The following is a 20,172-nucleotide window of genomic DNA, read 5'->3' as shown; positions in this document are numbered from 1 at the left end:
GCTATTTATAGGCAAAACCTTGGCTCTCCCCCTCTCTCTATGGCCGGCCCTCTTTCTCTCTATATCTCCCATGGATTTTGCTCCATTAAGTCATCAAATCAACCTTTCAACCAAGTCATAGCTTGTCCAATCTAAATTTTAGGTGTAAGGCTATGTAATCAACTAAGATCTTAGGCTTTTTAGGTAGTCATAACCTAGGTGTAGCTTGTAGTCAAGGTCTAAGGCTAATAAAGGCTAGGATTATGTCATAATAGTCCATCATAGGTTGTCATTAGGCATAAAAAAGACTAAGGCCTAATATGGTAGCTTGCAAGGCTAGTTTAGTCCTTGAATTTGATCTTTGGGAGATTTGTTGGAAGGATAGGAGACAAGGGGTACAAGATTTGGTTTTAAACAAAGCATGGAGGTACAAATGGGGAGTTAAGTTTGGTTAGGGGAAAGATTTACCCATGGACTTGAAAGATGTAGGAAGATATGAAAGATCAAGAAAGTACAATCCCATCTTCTTCTCTCCTTCCTCCTCTCTCTCTCTCTCTCTCTCTCTCTCTCTCTCTCTCTCTCTCTCTCTCTCTCTCCTAGTACTACACACACACACACACACACACACACATATATATATAACAAGAAAGAATAAGAAAGTACAAAGGTACAAGATTCACAAAATCAAATACCCATTAAAGAAATCTAATTGGGTACAAAATCCCAATACAAAATAATAAAGGAGTACTTTGAAAATCTTTAGGCCTTAAAGGCTACTAAGGCTAATAAGTACTTTCAAATTAAAATATGGGTACTTCATCACATGGGTTTTTAAGAAAAAGACTAGTTAAAAGAATAACTCTTTTACCCAATGGATAATAAATACCCTAACTTTTATTATCCAATGGACAATAATAACTAGGGAACTTTTATAGTAAAATAATCAAGGAGTACTTTTAAGCATGTGACAAAAGCCCTATATTAAATATAGGTGTGATACCAAGTACCCCAATTAAATAAAAAGGCTAGGATTCTCCCCATTTAAATAATAATAAAGTACAAGTCAAATCAACTTTATTGGAAGGTTCCCTTGTCACATCGGTACTTTATTTGGTCAAAAGTCTCTATTATCCAATGGTCACTAACTTCCCTAACGGTTATTACCCAATGGATAATAGTTTCCCTTGCGGTTAATAACCATTGGACAAAAGAGTACAAGTACCTTTTATTAAAATAAAATTTTGAAAAGACTACATGTACTTTTTATAATAAAAAGTTTATTATCCAATGGACAAAAATTACCCTTGTGGTTATTATCCAATGGATAATGGAGGGGTGGGAGAATCCCCAATAAACAATGCATATAAGTACTAGCACATGTTTTTATAAACCATTAAAATATTATATCTTGTATTTTACCAAAATATTTAAATGGGGGGCCTATTGTCCAAAGGACAAAGATTACCCTAACCATGATGGACCAATAGGCAAAGGCAAAAGGTTCAAAAGGTCCAAAAGGTTCATCTAGTAACTAGGTAAGTCGGTTGCTTGGTTCCTCCAAGTAATCGGTTGGAAATTAACTAAATTGGTCACGTAGGGTTTCTAGTCGAGACCAAAATCTAACTACAACGAAATTTACAAGAAAACATATAGCCACTCAAAAGAAAATAAGTAAATTAAATAAAATTCAAAATTTTAACGAAATTTTTATTGACCAAAATTCAGGGTCGTTACAAGTATGGTGTGAGGAAAAACATCGGCTGAGGGATCAATCCTTCAGCCGATACATCGACCCAGTGGGATTCCTCGACCGTGACATCTATTCACCGGCCAAGGGATCTATTTTCTTGGAACAGTTTATCTTTTCTACTTATTTTGATGCATGCTTCAATTATTGTTCTGGCTCACCTTATCAACTGTTAAAGGCTAAAATTGATTTATGTGTTTAGAATTAAATAAAGCAAGCACTAGTCATATTTTGAACGATTATGGGCCGGCACTAGTCATATTTTGAATGATTATGGGCCAGTCTAATGACTGCGCAAAGAGGGGTGCCTAACACCTTCCCCTTATTGTACTCTTGGCTCCCATATCCGGAATCTCTACTTGTTTTTCCTAGTTTTATAAATTGGGTGGCGACTCTGTTTTGATGATAACCACTATCGTGTGGCGATGTTCCTGGCCATGGGAATATCCACAATCTTGGTTTATGAAGCAAACAACCAAACAAACAAATAATGATAAATCTGTATGGCGATGCCCCGTTTGGGAGGTGTCTACAGTCGTTCTATCCAAATTTTCTTTTATTTCCGTAGTGTAACATGAGAGTCGAGTAAGCCCCTTACCTACAGGTTTCAATATTTCGATGTTGTCTTTGAGAAGTAGCAGACTTTTTCAAATATCTCATAATATATTATTTCTTTTTGTGATGTATTTAATTGTAACTTGTTGATTTTTACCATATTTCTTCCTCCTACTACATAAGTTTTGCATATTTTATTGGCATTGAGAGGGTTTTTTTTTTCCATGATCGGTATTCGCTATGTGGAGATTAGATATAAGCTGACTTTCACATCATTTTTGTTTTATTTCATTTTTTATTTTGTTTTTTTTCCAGTTTTTGGGATGACTGAAAAGCTTATTGGATATGTCTGTGCGTTTCCTTTTTTGGCCACCTTCCATATGTGATCCATTTATGTAGTATTATTTGTTCTCTGTCATTTACTTTTATTTCTGTTTTGTATCATGAGGGTTGAGTAAGCCCCATGACTCTAAGTTTGAATATTTCGAAGTTGTCTTCGAGAACTGACATACCTTTTCCAATATCTTGTCTTATGCTGCATTATTATTTTTTCCAATAACTTCTTATGGATCCATGGCATATGTTGCAAAAGGGTGGCTGATCTTGCAACGGTGTTCATAGTAGTAGACTGGTCACTAATTTTTGATTCCTAGTAGTAAGGCTACTGGCTACCGTAAAATGTATAATTATGCTACACACTATATCGAGAGAGTCCAAATTATATGTTTTCTCAGCTTAAAATTGGATTCCCTTTACATGGTGGAATAAGAGCATGTGTTGGTTCCTAGTAGTAGACTACTAGTCACTAACTTATGATTCCTAGAAGTAAGGCTACTGGTTACTGTAGAATAAAACTTTACTCCCTCTTTATCCCCTAATTTGACCAGTTTCAATACAAATTAGGCGATATTTTCCACAAATTTTTTGAACAGAAGCTTTTACCTTCATAATTGTCATTCCTTACCTTAATTTTGTATTACCATCCAAAAGTCCCACATTGCCTAAGCATGGGTTTGGCCTAATGTATATAAGCTCTTGGGCACCCTCCCTTTGGAAACGATTTTCAAGAGTGAGTTCTACCCACGAGTTTGTATCATTGGTATTAGAGGCAGCCACCATGTTGCAAGTCGACCTGTGGATGGGGTGACCTATAGGCTGGATTAAAATACTTAAAAGTGTTGAATACTGATAGGTGAGTGGAGCCACCAAAAAAAGGGAGATGGCTACCATCAGGTCAGTGTCGATAGGGTGGGAGGTAGTAATAGTTTGTGATGTTTGTGCTTTCTTCTTTGATCAGAATGTTTCTGAATTAACTTTTTTTTGTCCCTCATTTGTTTTTTTGAAGCAATGAGTTGTTTCCATATAGTTATCCCAGGGTTCCTTATTGGTCGGTGTGTCTTGTATTAATGTTCTGCATTTGAGGTTGATACTAATGTGTTTGTAAATGCTTCTGAAGTTTCTGGACAATCGATACCCGAAACTCTGTTTGGCATTTTCTTTGAGGTGAGTTTATTCACTAATTCTGATCCGTCTTTTCTGCATATTATGTGTTTGTTACAATTACTGCTATCTTTGGCACCTTGTTGATCTCCTGACTCTGTCAATTATACTCAAATTCAGTATTGTTTTTGATGCCGTTTCAACTGTTACTTGTACTGTAACGCCCCGAATTTTGGGAATGTTAAATAGACATTTTCATTGAAAAACTAAATAGAGTTTGGCTCAATATTAAATCATAATCTTAACAAAAGTACTTTTATTCAACAAAACAAGGGGAAACTAGGATTTCTATCTACTGCTCTGCTTGTTACTCCATCCTGGCCATCTCCTCGGCTCCAAAAGCTTCCAACGTGTAGAGTTCATCCTGTTCATCTATAAGATTTGACACATTATACCAGTGTTATCACCAATATAATATGTCAGGGTCACCAAAGGTAACACCGTGAGCTACAAAAGCTCAATAGAATAACCCCTACCCACTAACCTTTAACTTACAAACTTTAGGGCAAATTCTACTTTGTACATGCATATCAAACAGTTAACAATGACACATTCACTATTTACTATCGTTGGTGTCTATGATTTTTGAGTTTCTCCTACGCGTCATTTCGTAGACCGTGTCACTGGTTTCACCTTTCATTAACCAAATCAACATTTTCAAAATCGTCATTTTAACACACCCAACCTCGGTTCCTTCGTTCTGGTCTCCCGAGTATCCTCACAATGGTTCCGCCGCACCGGGTTCCCATTGGCACACTTTGCATTGGCTCCTCTCCGCGGATAACCAAGCCACACACCCAACCTCGGTTCCGCCGTTCCGGTCTCCCAAGTATTCTCACAATGGTTCCGCCGCACCGGGTTCCCATTGGCACACAAAACACACCACACAATGGGCTACCACATCCGGCCACATTGCGATTTCCAAAACATTTCTCGTTTCCAAAACTCGCCTTTTTCATTAACCACACCCTAGGTGCCATGTTTCTACTTTCTCAGTTTCTATGTCTCATTCTCATGCAACGACTCCGCAGTAGGACTTTTCACATACGTAGTCATAAATCATTCATTGTAATCTTGAAACTAAACTAGCAAGATCAACCAACTTTATATCACTAATCATGCTCAAACACCACTTAAAGCATAATGCCACATGTACGGACGCCTTTGGAGTGAAGATCACTTATGCTTTATAACAAGACAAATAATACAAGCAATTCATGTATGCATGCTCATAACCATTCTAAAGATCAAAATATGAATACTTCTATCAAACGATAAGTCTTATCTTTTGAAAACGTTGTTTCCTCCATTTGTGGGAAGTTCAAAACAACATATGTTTATTAGAGCAACATTCGATTATTCCAACATGCTCATACTTCCATTTAGCAAAAATAAGATTGTTAACTTTCATGCGTTCCAAACATTATAAGTGATAGATAACCTTATATACTTAGAGATAGGGTATAAGAAGATTCTACGTTATACTTTCCAACATATGGTTCTATGTTATACGTTGAGTTTAGTAGACAAAGGGACTCTACCTTTCTTCTTGGCGGTAGTGATGACTACGGAAAGTAAGTTGACAATCGGGCGGAATAACTTCCTACGGTAAGCTTCCGGTAGCTTCGAAAGAGAAAGTTTTCTCTCGAAACTAGTTTGTGACTAAAACTACTAAACTTTACGGATCGAGGGGGTGGTTTGGGATGTGTTTCTTTGAAGAACTTCAAGAACAACTCTAGAACAAAGAAAGAACAAGCAAGAACAAAGAATAAATGCAAGAATTCTAGAGAGAGAAGTTAGAGAGTTCAAGGTGTGAGTTGAATGCTTGGACAAGGGCCCTATTTATAGCAAAATTTGGCTCTCCCTCTCCTCCATTTGGCTGGCCCTCTCTCTCTCTCTCTTATTTCCCATGGATTTTGCTCCATTGTATAGTCAAATCACATCTTTCAAGCTCACCATGACTTGTCAAATCCAATTTTTAGGCATAAGGCTATAAAATCAAGTAGGATCTTAGGCTTTGTAGGTAAATCTAGTTGATCATAGTCTAGGTTGGCAAGTCTTACAAGTCTAAGGTAGGTTTTGATTAGGCTAAATAATAGCCTTCCATGTTTAGTCAATCCTAGGCTAGGTTTGTAAGTCAATTCCTAGGTTTGATTGAAGGCTAGGTTGGAAGCAATCTAGGGTGATTAGGGCTAGGATTTCATGCTTAAAGTTGACTAGAAATGAGTTGTCAAGTTGTCAAATAGGCTGAAGGCTAAAAAGGGTGGCTTGTGGGAGTGAACAAGGTCACATGCACACACCTCACTCCCTTCCTCTCTCTCTCGGCCTCTCCTCTCTCGATCTCCCCCCTCTCTCTCTCTCTCACTCTCTCTCTCTCTCTCTCTCTCTCTTGTACTAAGTATGTATATATATGCTTTATATACCTATATAAGTACACTAAGGTACGAAGTAGTCTAGCTCATTGAGTCAAGGGAAAGAGAAATGATTATGGCAAAGCTATCAAGTGCATTGCATTGCCCAATGGTCAATATTTTTCCTAGAAAGTGTACACTTGTATATATTGGCTTGTTTCTAGTAAACTAGGATGTATACATACATACATATAAGCATATATATGTATCTAGGAAAGTAACCCTAGAATAGTTAGGTTTAAGGCTATAACCCTACACTACAACACGAATGGCCTATTGTGAGGAACATATTTTGTCGCTAAATCAAATATTTCCTCGCTGAATGTATTAGCGAGGAATATTTTTGTCGCCAACTTTCCTCGCTAAAACGTTGTCGCAGAAGCTTACAGCGAGGAAAATAATTTCCTCGCAAATTGCTGACAATTTGCGAGGAAAAAATTCCTCGCCAAAAATAATTTGCGAGGAAAAAAGTCCTCGCCAAAAACGCAAAATTCCTCGCCCAAACTGTGGACAGGACTTGAATGAATATAATAGGCGAGGAAAAAATTCCTCGCCAAAAATGATTTGTGAGGAAAAAAGTCCTCGCCGAAAAAGCAAAATTCCTCGCGCAAACACGAGGCATGACATGAATGAAAATAATAGGCGAGGAATAAATTCCTCGCTGCCAAAGTAATTTCCTAGCAAAAAGCAGCCTATTGTAGGCTTTCAAAGACAAATTTTTTCCTCGCTAATGTTACATATACGCAATAAAAAAATAGCCTATTGCAAGCAATGAATATTTCTCCTTGCAAACATTTTTTATACATTCCCTGCTCATTTAGCATCTACCACTACCACATACAACCATGGACAATCATAACCATAAATAGCAAAAATTTGTTAGCTTTCAAGTAAACAAATTGTCATTTCTGTGAAACATTAGCCAAACCCTTTCAACTACATGATAATGACATCATTGTTCAAACCATCAAAACAAAGTTTAGCCCCAGGAAACAAAATATCAAGTTTACCACTACTTATGCTCTAGGATTTTCAAAAAGCATCATGGATCTTTCCAAAATACTACACCACCTCGGGGCCAACTTTTGCAATGTATCCTTCTTTGAATTCCATCTCCCACAGCCACGAACTCCAAAAAGAACATCGATCTTACACGCTGCCAAGAAAAAAAAATAGCAAACATATCAAAGAAAGTAAGAAACCATCAAATATGCAGTTATATATTTATATACACACTTGCACAATATGAACAACACAAAAGATTCATAATCCACCATTGCATAATCCTAAATAACACCACGAGTAAATGCAGGCCAATCATTGTACGTCCAAAAAGGAAAGTAATTGTCTAGAGTTCCAACCTCAGTACAATTTGCAACTTCTATCCAACCCTCTCCTGTCTCTAATTGGGGCTTGGATAGAGTGTGACAAAAGGTTCAGCCCACAATGTTTCAGTCACGGGATGTTGTGCCAAAAAATATTCCAGCATTGCTTAATCCCTTGATTAGAAAGGAAATTGGACACTGGATAAGTGAACCCCCAAGGTAAGTTCCAAACCCAGTCCAAACTTAGCCAAGAGAAATTCATTTATTGATTACCTGTTCATGCTATGGTTCATCAGCAAATTCCAAGTCCCTATTAAAGCATTCAATTTTGAGTGACAGTAAGAACACTTGATCAAAGGACATCATTCTTTTTCCAAATGAGAAGCAACATATTATGAGAAGTTCCATCATTCCAAATAAAAAAACTGATACTGCTTTACGCTTAATTGACGGAACCTGACATCACTAAGTCGATATATCGTATACAAAGGAAACTAAGCAGCAAATGTTCAACACATATAAGATGCTCATGAAAAACATAAATGCTTCTCAACAAACTTTGTATTAGCATTTTCCATACATATAAGATGCTTCAAGTTAGGGAAAATGACGACTTAGAGACATATCAAAAATTTTGATTTTTGACTAAGCTTAGTCATCATCAAAACTGAAACCAGTGTAGATATACGATGCCAGAGAGATTGGTATGCATTTTTTGGCCCCTCTCCAAACTTATGCTGCTAGCCTGGTACTAATGTTTTGAATACCATGAATATTATGCAGTTGGTGGAAAACAAGATTCAGAGCCAGAAAATGATACAAAATCCTAATTAACCATGTGAAAAAACTAAAAGCTACATCGTTCCAGCTTCGAAACGATTGAAATTGCACCACTCAAGGATAAAACATAAGACACATCTCTCTCTAGTCTCTAGAAAGCAACATTCAATTATTAATCAAGGAAAAAACACTTGAAATTCTAGGAGAAGATAGCATAGTAGGCTACTCATTTCTTGAAACTGATTCCATTCCCAATGCTAGGCCCAGCGGTGCAAGAACCACAATCTACAGATAGAAGCAATGTGGTCCTATATTTGTTTTCACCTCCCACCATCGGCATTGCAACACCACTCCAAACAACTTAGAATCTTGGGATAAGTAGTGATCTAAGCAGCACCGAAACTTCCGAGGTGTCATGTTCATGTCAGACACCAAAATAGAAACACCCATTGGACACCCCCAAAAACAATGGACAGCAGTCAAAAAGTGTCATTAGTTTAGAATTAGATCATAGACCTCACTTTTTAGAATGAACTTACAATCTGGATAAGTCAAGGGGATGGCATCACCTAGCATAAATGAGATCTCCTCTCCATAAGATCACTTCATGGTAAAGGAAATTGTGAACTTACCGTAACCAGATAAGGATGGGTAAGCAAACTGGATTAAGTGATCCATGACCGCAAGACAGAGCTGGTCAATCTCATTAACAAGAGGGTAAGGCTTGGAGAAGTGATGTGAAGCAATGATTAACCCAGGATACAGATTTTGGGCATTAGTGACTTGGGGGACAAAGTGTCCGCATTTGAATGAGAAATCTACTACGAGCGAAATACACGTTAAGTAACATTCAACAGACAAATAATAAAAAGCAACACCGAAACTATTTTGCTACTCATACTTATCTCACCATCGGTCAAATCCAAGAAAAAAGAGAAAATCCGGTTGGTAGAGCCAACATACCAATCTGGAAAAGCAGAACTATAAAAGCAGAAACTATAAAAACAGAAACTATAACAGCCAGCATACCAATCTGAAAAACTAGATAGCTTTAATAAGTTACAAAATGCAGACATGGACAAAAAACATCTCAATCCTAACACTTCTTGGAAGTTCAACTAAATCCACTAATTGCATGAATATATAAAACAAAAAATTGCACTAAATCTGTCAATCAACCACACTAAATCAATCAACCATTCCATTACTTATATATGAGTTCATTGAAACGAGTTTGAAAAGGATAAATGAATTCTACTAACCAGTCAATCATTAGATGATGTTTCAGCACTCCCAACATGTCCAGTGTACCCTTTTTCAATGAGAAACTCCATCATGCTAGCATTTATCTTCTGCTGCTGCTTACTTGCCTCCAAAAGCTTCTCAATGGTGTCATTTTGTGCCTCTATTTTCATCTCGAGGCTTGACACGTATTCATGGGTCATGGCAGAGGAGGAAGGCCTCAAGCCAAGTGCTTTCAGGGCAGTTTCAGATGTGGTCCTAATAGATGATGAAGGCCTCAAGCCAAGTCCTTTCACATAACCTGGTTTTTGTTTCAGCACCGTGACAGACATCTGCTCCCCTGTTAATGGGGAAGCACCTTCCTGATTAAGTGCAGCATCTACTCGGACCATTTCCTCCTGCCATTTGTTATGAATTGAAACAACATAAGTAAATTGAAACGCTGATTTTCTATCCACAAAAATTACTTGATATACGTACATAGTTAGTCTGGCATTTTGGAGCAATCCACTTCCCCATGTCGTCATTATAGTGAGTGGATTTATAAAACTCCGGCAATTTAGGCAGTTGACCCTCATTTTTTAGAGCCTGAGATGTTATTTCATATTCCAGTGGTTAATTTAGCATGCCAATGAGCTTATCAAACGTAAAGAGAGAAACAAAAAAACACACATGTTCATGTACTCTAACTGCTAGAGACTTCGTCCCGCATCTGTGCTTTGTCTTGTTACTGCGTCTATTTTCTATATTTTTCTCTGATCGAAGCTACAAGCCCCAACAACCAACAAAAATAAGAAAACTCAGTACTTGAAACATAGAAATGAGACCATGCTTAAATGGTAGGAACCAAATGAGGACATGAACATACACGTAAAGGAAAATTAGTACAAACCAAGCTACAAACAAGGCAAACCAGCCAAAGCTAAGATGACAGTTTTTCTTAAAGATCAACTACAAAATATTGTGGCATGTTATCCAAGTCTAAGTGGATAGTCACTCCATGGTCAACTCTCAAGGCCTAATACTTGATTCAAGTTTTAGAGTGTTCTTTAACTATCATGACTGCCCAAACATTGAAACAAGTAGAATATAGAATGGTAAAAGTTTTGGTTACCAGCCAATCTTTGTTTGTCCACTTCTTTTCAATCAAACGAGTCCATTGCTCCATGGCAATTTGAGGAGGTGGGTGACTTCTTGCATACGCTTCCCCCTTGGTTGCTTTAAGCTTTTTGAATTTCTCATACAACCTGTGGGTGTAATCACTCAATCTCCGCCCACACCTTGATGTTATTGCCTTGTTGACATCAATTGGATCTCCTTCAAAGTCAAACTGATCCTATAAAAAGATTTTGCAGTAATCATTAACTATGTACTATCAGTTACAAAAATAAATAGGTATTGCAAGTACCTTTAGGGATTGAAGCAAAGGTGCCTTAATACCCTCATCCATAGCCTTCCAACTTTTAACACTTAGGTCTTCTACTTGTGCACGAACCTCAACACCAATCTTAGAGGCCAATTTAGAAGCGTAAGTCCCCACCGGAGCACGATACTCTGGTGGGATGGGAACAAGTAGTTTCCCTTTGTTTTCAACAAGTCTTTGGAGTTCTAGTCCGCGTGATATGCCGCGTCCGCGTCTATTAGGAGCTACTTTAATGGCACAATAGTATTATTTAGTTATTCAATGAAAAAAATTAAACTTAAAATATCCCCATTAATGGAGCTTCAACATCTTACCAGCACTACTAACTGCAGCTGCCTCACTTTGTATTTCTACATTGCAAGGTGGTGAGGGCTGGGACTCAACTACAAGATGTGGTGTTGAACGAGTCATCCTCTCAAGGACACGAGTCGAGTCATGCTGGAGCTCAACTTCTGATCTTGTTGGTCCACTCGGTGGTATCTGTTGGAGCTAATTAACATAACACAATACAAGAAAAGTATAAGTACTACATAAAACAAAATGGAGTAAAGCCACAAACACAAAAACACTCATTATATATATCATCCATATTGTACCTCGTGTTCAAGAGAATCCAAAGACTCATCGTCATTGGCGTCCTCAATACTTGGTGGCATATAGTCAGGATCATCTACCCCATTCCTAGTACCCATTCTCTTCTCATTCGTACAGTTTGGCAAAGACGTACCCCTCAAATCAGCTAGTATACGGTCAATCCCAGCAGCCTTTAGTCTCGCATTGTTCTCCTTCATTCTCTCATCTCTTGCCATCTCATATTTGGTTTTCTTCATAGTTGCTAGAGAACATGGTTTGATGAAGTTTTTCTTCCCATTTGCCATTTTGTTATTGCAACTACAAGGCATAAAAGGACATAGGATGATAACAAATAATATAATCATACAAAATTAGGTTCTTTTATAATCGCACAAGGGAAAAAAGATATAATTGTAAACAAACAATTCATGACTTTACAAAATTTATCCCAATACAAAAATGCATAACTGCATATCTTAATCCATATCCAACAAAAAGTAACTACAATTCATGACTTTAAGGACATTTATCCCAATACTCAAAAACATAACTACAAGTCATAATCGATACCAAGATCCATATTCACAAAAACATAACTACCATTCATGACTTTAAGGACATTTATCACATTACACAAAAACATAACTACATATCATAATCCATATCAGGATCCATTTCCACATCAGGTATTTCATCGTCTTCATCATCACCACTCTCCTCTATTGTTTCATCTAATGGCCCAATCCCCAACACAACTTCGTCTTCAGCACCATCCCTATGACAATGAACTTCAGCTTCAACATCGACTGGAACAACCGAGGTAATGCTCTCTTGTTGGAATGCATCATCGCATTCCATGGGATACCTAGGTTCGTCATTATCAACTTCTGGAACATCAAACATTCCCCTATGTTGGACTTGTTGCACGACTTGCCAAGGCTTACCCCATTTAGTATCATTTAGGTAAAAGACTTGCTTCGCTTGGCTAGGAAGAACAAAAGGGTCAGATTGATACCACCGACTTGTGACATCAATGCTCGTACAATGTGCATCTGTTCGTATTGTTCTGGTTCTACCAGTGTTGCCAGTGTTATACCATTCACATTGGAACAATACAACTTTATTACTGCATCTGTATCCAAATTCCCAAACTTTGCTTAAGTGACCATAAAAGTCATGCATCTCACCCTCGTGATCGCCAACTACAAGCACACCACTATTTTGACTCGTTCGACGATCATCTACTTCCCTTGTGTGGAACCTTACGCCATTGATTATGCAACCAGAATACTCCTTCACTAACAAATTAGGACCATTCGCTAACGACCACAACTCATCAGTTGCCTCCGGTGACTCTTCAACTCTCAATCTATTCATCTACAATCAAATACAAAGTACAAGTGATTCTATTAGCACTAATCATATTATGTACAAGCATAATAGATGGAGTTACTAATAATCTAATGTCTTACATGATCTTTGAACCATTTGGGAAATTCTTTTCGTTGCTTCTGAGTTATGTTTTCTCCAGCTTGAATAGGTAACAAATTCTTGTGTTCCCTACTCATAAAAAGGTGGATAATAGATTAAATATTGTTAATATTTATTCCTAACAGAGAACATGGATAATATACAATATAATTGGGATAAGCACATACTCTAAATACTTCTCCAACTCCGGACTATTGTACAACAAGAACCAATGAGCAATATCACGAAGTTCTTGTGACATCTGACCATCTCTAGTGATTGGGAGAATAGGACGAGCTGTTCCTGTAAATACCGTCAACCCTTGGCGACGTACACCAAGATCTTCATTTCGTTCGGGTCGATTATGCACTGTTTCAACTCCATCCAAATACATTGAGCAAAATGTTATACACTCCTTGACAATGTAAGCCTCTACGATTGAACCTTCTGGTCGAGCTCTATTAGAAACAAACCTCTTCAATTTCCCTAGAAACCTAGAAGCAAAAATGAGGTAAGAGTAAGATTAAATACAAAAAAAAAATTATTGTCCATTAGCAAATATTAGCTATGTGAAACAACCTTTCAATCGGATACATCCACCGAAAGTGCACGGGTCCTCCGAGAATAATCTCACGTGGCAAATGAACGGCCAAGTGCACCATTATATCAAAGAAGGCAGGAGGAAAGATCTTTTCAAGCTTGCATAGAATATGCACTATACGTTCCTCCAATTTCTCTATTTCACACCGCTTAAGTTTTTTGGAACATACGTCCTGGAAAAAGCTACCTAACTCAAACAGTGTTGTGCTAATCTCTTTGTCCACAAAACCCCGCATTCCAATAGGAAGAATTCATTGTATGAGAACATGGTAGTCGTGACTTTTCAAACCTGTTAATCTGCCATTTCTCACATTTACTGACCTTGATATATTTGCAGCATAGCCATCCGGATACTTGACTGATTTCAAGAATTCAAAGAACTCCTCTTTTTGTTGAGGTGTTAATGAAAAACTAGCGCGAGGCTTGATATATGAACCATCGGGACATTGTGTCAACCACAACTCTTTTCGTATGCCCCTATCTTCCAAGTCGTTTCGAGCCTTGTCTGTATCCTTATTCTTCCCTTCAATGCGCAACATAGTTCCACAAAGTGCCTCACCAAAATTTTTCTCCACATGCATGACATCAATGTTATGTAAAAGCTTTCGATTCTTACAGCATGGCATATCATACAAGATGCTAACCTTTGTCCAATTTGGTTCATAACGAGGCCTTTTTCTGTTGTTCGGATCTTTTCCGAATGAGATCTTTGGTACATTTTTCAATTGCTCTTCTATCTTATGCACTGGCAACTCCAAAGATCTCTTTCGTTCTTCACACTTACCATCGTAGGCCACCTTCTTTCGCCGTTCAGGGTGGTTGTCAGGCAAATAGGCTCGATGGTTAAGGTACGCAGTCTTACTTCTCAAAGATTCATAGAAGGGTTCATCATTGCAAGGGTAACAAGCATAGTGCCCCTTTGTTCTCCACCCAGATATGTCACCAAATGCAGGCCAATCATGTACTGTCCACCACATAGTTGCATGCATCTGGAAACTCTCACCACTTGAGGCATCATACGTTAATGCCCCATTATTCCATAACTCCTCTAACTCGTCTTTCAAAGGTTGCATATATACATCGATGTCAATCCCTGGTTGCTTATCTCCAGGAATTAATAATGATAACATGAGAAATGGCTCTTTCATAATCAACCAAGGTGGTAAGTTGTAGGGAATGAGAATGACCGGCCATATGCTATAGGAATTATCCATGTTCCCAAATGGATTGAACCCATCAATGGCTATCCCTAACCTCACGTTGCGAGGCTCCAATGCGAACTCAGGATGTTGTATGTCAAACTCCTTCCACTCATCACCATCAGCTGGATGCATCCATTCCTCATCATCCACACGCTTGTCCTTATGCCACCTCATGTCCTTAGCTAATTTCTTATTCATGTATAGTTTTTTCAACCTTGGAGTCACGGGGAGGTAACGCAAAATCTTACGAGGGATTTTTTTTCCCCTTCTACCATTAATTTTATACCTAGATACCGTACACTTTGGACATTTATCCAAGTTTGCATTCTCTTTCCAAAAAAGCACACAATCATTTATACATGCATCAATGAGCTCGTATGACAAACCTAAGTCACGTAGTATCTTTTTAGCTTCACGGGTGGACTTGGGAACTAAGTTCCCCTCTGGTAAAAGTCTTCTCAAAAAATGCAACCATAAGTCAACTGCTTTATTGCTCATGTGGTTTGTTACCTTCAAATTAAACAACTCAATAACAAAACTCAACAAAGTAAAACTTGAGCAACTTGGGTACACCTCCTTCCTGGAATCATTTAATAGTTTTTCAAAGCTTTGCACTTCCTCGTTCGGGTTTGTATTGGTTGAGTCCCCTCTTATTTGGTCTTCTACCAGTGCATCAATACCACCCAATTCTCTATACTCATTGCTATTCATTTCGTAATGATGTTGAGCCTCATCTAACATACGAGGTTCCCCGTGCTTATGCCAAATAGTGTAGCTTTGCATAATCCCATATTGGAGCAAGTGTATTTGCACATGTCTAGGTAACTGCCGACAATAGTTTACACACTTCATGCATGGGCACATAATATAGCCTTCTTGGTCCACAACTTTCACAGCAAAATGAAGAAATGACATTACACCGTCACGATACGGCTGACTCATTCTCCCATCTGCAGTCTTACCTAATGACATCCAACTCTTGTCCATGTCTGATGACAAACATAATCAATTAATGATAGCTTAATAACAAAAAAAATAGCGTAGCCTCTATCAATTCAAATCGGTATCAAAGAGAAATATGCAACTCCAAAATTTTGCAGCATACATATTTTTTCATATTGGGCAACATAATATTTTATCAATAGAACAGCAGCTGCCAGCAGCAGCAACAAACAGCATCAAACAGAATCAGCAGCAAGCAGAATTAGCAGCAAGCATCAATTGCCACGGATTCAGCTCATTTACAGGAAGTTAGAACTAGCAAAGCTGTTAAGCTACTAAACATCAGCAGTAACAGACCTGTTCAGCTGCTGGACCATAGATATAGCAACTGAACACCATATGAGCAATCATAACAGGCAGCTATACTCAGGCAACTAGCAGTAGCAATAGGGCTTCAAAAGATAGCTAGGGACATGATTACGGAAGAGATTTCTACTGGACAGTTGGCAGGCATGCGTATAAATTGTCATTGTCCTATGCTTTCTCATATATGCCTGGCTTTTCAAAACTAGCTATTTTACAACCATCTGGTTTTTAACTAAATGTAAATTGACCTCAATAAGCTCCCATTGCTTCTTTAACCTTTTCCTACACCCCCTACCCTCGCGTCCTACCCTACACACCTATAACCTTCACAAGCATATTTCAAAACTACCCAAAAACCAAATATTGGTCCCAATGTGTAAAAATTCGTACTTTCTAACCTTTGAAACCTACTGTTTTTCTATGTACGTGTACCTGTCCTTAAATAAATATAATAAAGACATGGATGTGGATATGCACGTCTCCTTAAATCCTTTTTCTAAATAGAGGTCCTTCGAAGTAATAGGCGGAATCATGATCTTTTTTATTGGTGAATTTCCAAATCATTTTAAAGCACCATGCTACCCATGTGTACAAGAAAAATTATCTCCTCAGTTATCAAATTATACCATCCATAAGGAGGGCTCTTCTAAGCTAAAGACCACAAATTAGTGAAAGAGAAGATCAGGCATCTTAGCAATTAGAGAAGAAATTCCACTGAATGCGACAAAACAACAAGAATTGAAGTTAAAAACTTATGCAAGCCAACGCCCATAACATAGGAAATACTGCAAACCTAGTTAAAACACATCGAAGGAGAAGTGTTCAAAGTCCAATATTTGCCATCCAAGAAAGTAAAGCCTACCCCGAAGCATATAAAATATTCAAGAGTAAACCTTTCTACCGAACTTTTAGCCTTTAGTCCTTGTTTCTCCGATAAAAGACATGTTGAGGTGCAATTATTTTTCAAAAAGCAATACTTGTCAGGTTTGCGTAGTTTTTTCTTAACTCTTTTCTTTTTACGCCCCTTTCTTTTTATATTATCCATATTTTAATTTACAAAACATGCATATCTAACTTATAGTTAATAACTATGAAAAGGAGGGTGACAAACAATGGGAGTTGTATTCCCTTGGTTAGCTTTTCTTCGACAAATATAAAGAGGCCACTTTTTGGTTATGGATCGAAAGCCTACCAATGCATACAAAGGTTCCGATTCTAAAACGCCAAAACGGCTAGGGAGGGTGCAGAACGTGGCAGGGGCATTGGTGAGTCCAAAAGTCATAACCAAATCACCCATTCTTCTTTTTTTCTTTGGCTAAAGATGAATAGAATACAAAACAGGAGTGAAAAGTTGAAAGGCAATAAACTAAACATGTAATATATTATAACTTATGGTGGACAACAAGGGCCGATTTTCTAACATAATATTACTATTGGTACTTGTTTATACTCTAGTGGTCCCTCTTTTGGAGATTCCTTAGCCGCAGAGTTGTGAGAATGACACAAACAAAACAATAGCACAACCATATCTAATAAAATACTCATTCCTAGAAGTGTTCAATTTTATAGTTCCATGACAGTGTGTTCTGACCCCAGTAGTTGAGTTCGAAGCGAAGCAATTGGCCCCATTTTTTTTGGGATTTGGGTTTTAAACTAAAAAAAATTGTTTCTTCAGTACCCAAATCGGACTAAACTTCTTCTTTGCAGCTAGTTCCAACTCCCTCGAGAACAATAATAGAGAGCTGTCGGCACCCTTTTTGGGGGTATTTAGGTTTTAAAGTAAAAATATTGTTTCTTCAGTACCCAAATCAACCAAAACTTTTTCTTTGTAACCAGTTCCAGTCCATCAAGAACAACGAAGACTAATTTTATAAAAAGAAAAGAACAATATCTACAGTACCCACTACGTATTGTTTCTTCAGTACCCACGAAGACCAATATTTTTCTTCAGTACCCACTACATATTGTTGACATCGGAATCATCGATCGTCCAACAAAATGATTTGTTTCTTCAGTACCCACTACATATCGTCGGCATCGGAATCATCGATCGTTCAACAAAATTATTTCTACAAAAGAAAAAACTGACCTTGCCATAGGAAGAGACAGAACGAAGACCAATTTTTAAAAAAGAAAAAAACCCATTACCCATATCATCGATTTCGGAATCATCTTCCAACAAAACGATTTCTACAAAAGAAAAAACCCACCTTCGCATAGGATAAGAGAGGGAGTGGATTATACCTGTATTTCTAAGATCGTCCGGCTAGTGGAGCTCACATCGTCGACTTCGGAATCGTCGTCGCCTTCAGAGAGAGAGGGACAGAGATGTGCGATGAAGGGTAGAGAGTAATTGTGAGTCTGGAAATTTCCAATTTACTGAACTTAACCTCTTTAAATGACGTCGTTTAAGCCTTTTTAATTTTAGGGACAATTTTTTCCTTGTACGGAAATTTTGAGTCCCGCCAATCCATCAGCTTTTTTTCCCCCCGAGTGGCGGCAAAAAATTAGCGACGAAAATTTTTCCTCGCCTTACCATCCAAATAAAATCTAGCAGATTTTCTTTTGCGAGGAAAATGTAAATTCCTCGCCGTAAATGATTCTTTTGCGAGGAAAATGTAAATTCCTCGCCGTAAATGATTTTTGGGCGACAAAAACTGTTTTCCTCGCCTATTATCACCTTGTCAAATGGATTTTGTGAGGAAATCTAGTTTTCCTCGCAAATTGTCATTCTTTACCGACAAAATAAAATTTCCTCACTAATTTTCCTCGCAAAAGGTCGTTGGTGTTGTAGTGCTAGGTTTGCATGCATGGCAAGGCTAGGTTAACTACTTTTGGAAGCAAAATGATGGCTATGATTTGTCTTGTCAAAGTTATATACACATTGGCAAGTCAAATGTCCATTATCCAAGGGATAAGAATTTCCCTAGCAATTATGGACCAATGGTTAATAGTTTCCTAGAAAGTAAGTCTATGGTCAAGTAGTCATGATTAAAGTAGGTTATGAGTGCTACTTTTGGTAGTATCATGATTACTATCTTTGTCCAAAGGTTCTTAAATGCTAGGGAAAGGTAACTAAGTTAATTGGTACTTAGGTTTGCCTAACTAAATGATTGAAAACAAAACCTATTACCCAAAGGGTAAAAATTTCCCTAACAACTATCGTTCAATGGGTAAAGAGAAAAGATACACTAGGAAGATGTAATGATGAGGAATAAAGTCAAGAATTGACTAGTCATGAAAGTGCAATGATTACATCCTTTGGTCCAAAAGGTTCAATTAGGGTTTGGATGGGTTCACAAGGCTCAAAGATGGTCAAAGAGGTCCATCTAGGGTTAGGAGATTGTAACTAGGTTGAAACGGTAGTTAGGTTTCTCCAACTAATTGGTTGAAAACTAATTCTACTTGCCATGTAGGATTTCTAGTCAAGAAATAAAATTTAAAGGACTTAAATCTTAAATCTAATTATGACGGATTATAGGGATTAAAAATGAATTTTTAAAAGTAATTTCCAAGTAATTAAGAAAAATTCAAATATTTAACGAAATTTTTATTTACCAAAAATCAGGGTCATTACATGTACAACCCTCGATCCGCCCTTTGTGTTACCATCTTCTATTAAGGTGTAACTCGGATTGATGCCCTGTAGTTTCCAGAATTATCTTTGCAGAAAACTTTTCAACAATTATTTCTGAAAATCTAATGCTCATCATTCGCATTTGAGCTTGCCAGAGTTTTGTATAAGTACACGTAATAAACAAGCTTCCCCCCATATAACAGTTTCTATGATACTGTTAAGGAGAAAACATGTAAATTCTAGATTTGAAGTTGCACAAATAAGATCTACTTGCAAAAGTAATTGGCATCCATGCCAGATGTAGACTTACTCTACCAGATGTCTATTATAAAAAAATGGTCTTAGGTCAATTATGGAAATTTCATAAGTCCACAAGTCCACCTATTAGTTTTGTAAGGTGTCAAGTCCAATTTACAAAGTTCATAATAAGCCCAGTCCACTCCCTAGGGTAGGTACTCTAGGGTTTAGGCACTTTCATAG

The 20,172-nt window shown here is 37.6% G+C and overlaps 3 protein-coding genes across 8 annotated transcripts; all 3 read right to left on the bottom strand.

Annotated features, from left to right (window-relative positions):
• Positions 1-7,048: 7,048 nt before the first annotated feature.
• Positions 7,049-18,511, bottom strand: LOC131322793 (uncharacterized). Of its 6 annotated transcripts, none has more exons than XM_058354263.1 (9): positions 18,360-18,511; positions 11,559-11,853; positions 11,277-11,442; positions 10,948-11,189; positions 10,654-10,875; positions 10,212-10,304; positions 10,020-10,127; positions 9,560-9,937; positions 7,049-7,348 (listed from the first exon to the last, which is right to left on the bottom strand). In XM_058354263.1, exons 2-8 carry the CDS (start codon positions 11,838-11,840, stop codon positions 9,563-9,565), a joined length of 1,488 nt encoding a protein of 495 aa, XP_058210246.1. In that variant the 5' UTR covers positions 11,841-11,853; positions 18,360-18,511; the 3' UTR covers positions 7,049-7,348; positions 9,560-9,562. The 6 variants fall into 6 exon arrangements, with proteins under 6 accessions (XP_058210246.1, XP_058210244.1, XP_058210247.1 ...); XM_058354261.1 differs by having other exon boundaries at positions 11,277-11,451; positions 18,360-18,510; XM_058354264.1 differs by having other exon boundaries at positions 10,224-10,304; positions 11,277-11,451; positions 18,360-18,510.
• On the bottom strand, positions 12,139-13,756 carry LOC131322794 (uncharacterized). Its single transcript, XM_058354267.1, has 3 exons — positions 13,194-13,756; positions 13,008-13,095; positions 12,139-12,912 (listed from the first exon to the last, which is right to left on the bottom strand). Exons 1-3 carry the CDS (start codon positions 13,397-13,399, stop codon positions 12,181-12,183), a joined length of 1,026 nt encoding a protein of 341 aa, XP_058210250.1. The 5' UTR covers positions 13,400-13,756; the 3' UTR covers positions 12,139-12,180.
• LOC131323782 (uncharacterized) lies at positions 13,857-15,794 on the bottom strand. The gene has a single exon (XM_058355624.1). It carries the CDS (start codon positions 15,792-15,794, stop codon positions 13,857-13,859), a length of 1,938 nt encoding a protein of 645 aa, XP_058211607.1.
• Positions 18,512-20,172: the final 1,661 nt, after the last annotated feature.

The sequence above is a fragment of the Rhododendron vialii genome, chromosome 4a (genome assembly GCF_030253575.1).
Source record: "Rhododendron vialii isolate Sample 1 chromosome 4a, ASM3025357v1".
Taxonomy (NCBI): domain Eukaryota; kingdom Viridiplantae; phylum Streptophyta; class Magnoliopsida; order Ericales; family Ericaceae; genus Rhododendron; species Rhododendron vialii.
This window is presented reverse-complemented; position numbering and strand designations above follow the sequence as displayed.

What these genes read in the sequence shown, in the direction of transcription:
- LOC131322793 (XM_058354261.1), bottom strand. Translation starts at nt 11,840, where the DNA reads ATGGCAAATGGGAAGAAAAACTTCATCAAACCATGTTCTCTAGCAACT. An exon ending in AGCTGCAGTTAGTAGTGCTG is followed by an intron (nt 11,190 to 11,276) that starts GTAAGATGTTGA and finishes GTGCCATTAAAG; the next exon opens with TAGCTCCTAATAGACGCGGA. An exon ending in CTTTGCTTCAATCCCTAAAG is followed by an intron (nt 10,876 to 10,947) that starts GTACTTGCAATA and finishes ATCTTTTTATAG; the next exon opens with GATCAGTTTGACTTTGAAGG.
- LOC131322794 (XM_058354267.1), bottom strand. Translation starts at nt 13,399, where the DNA reads ATGTATTTGGATGGAGTTGAAACAGTGCATAATCGACCCGAACGAAAT. An exon ending in GAGTTGGAGAAGTATTTAGA is followed by an intron (nt 13,096 to 13,193) that starts GTATGTGCTTAT and finishes TTTTATGAGTAG; the next exon opens with GGAACACAAGAATTTGTTAC. An exon ending in CCAAATGGTTCAAAGATCAT is followed by an intron (nt 12,913 to 13,007) that starts GTAAGACATTAG and finishes ATTTGATTGTAG; the next exon opens with ATGAATAGATTGAGAGTTGA.
- LOC131323782 (XM_058355624.1), bottom strand. Translation starts at nt 15,794, where the DNA reads ATGGACAAGAGTTGGATGTCATTAGGTAAGACTGCAGATGGGAGAATG.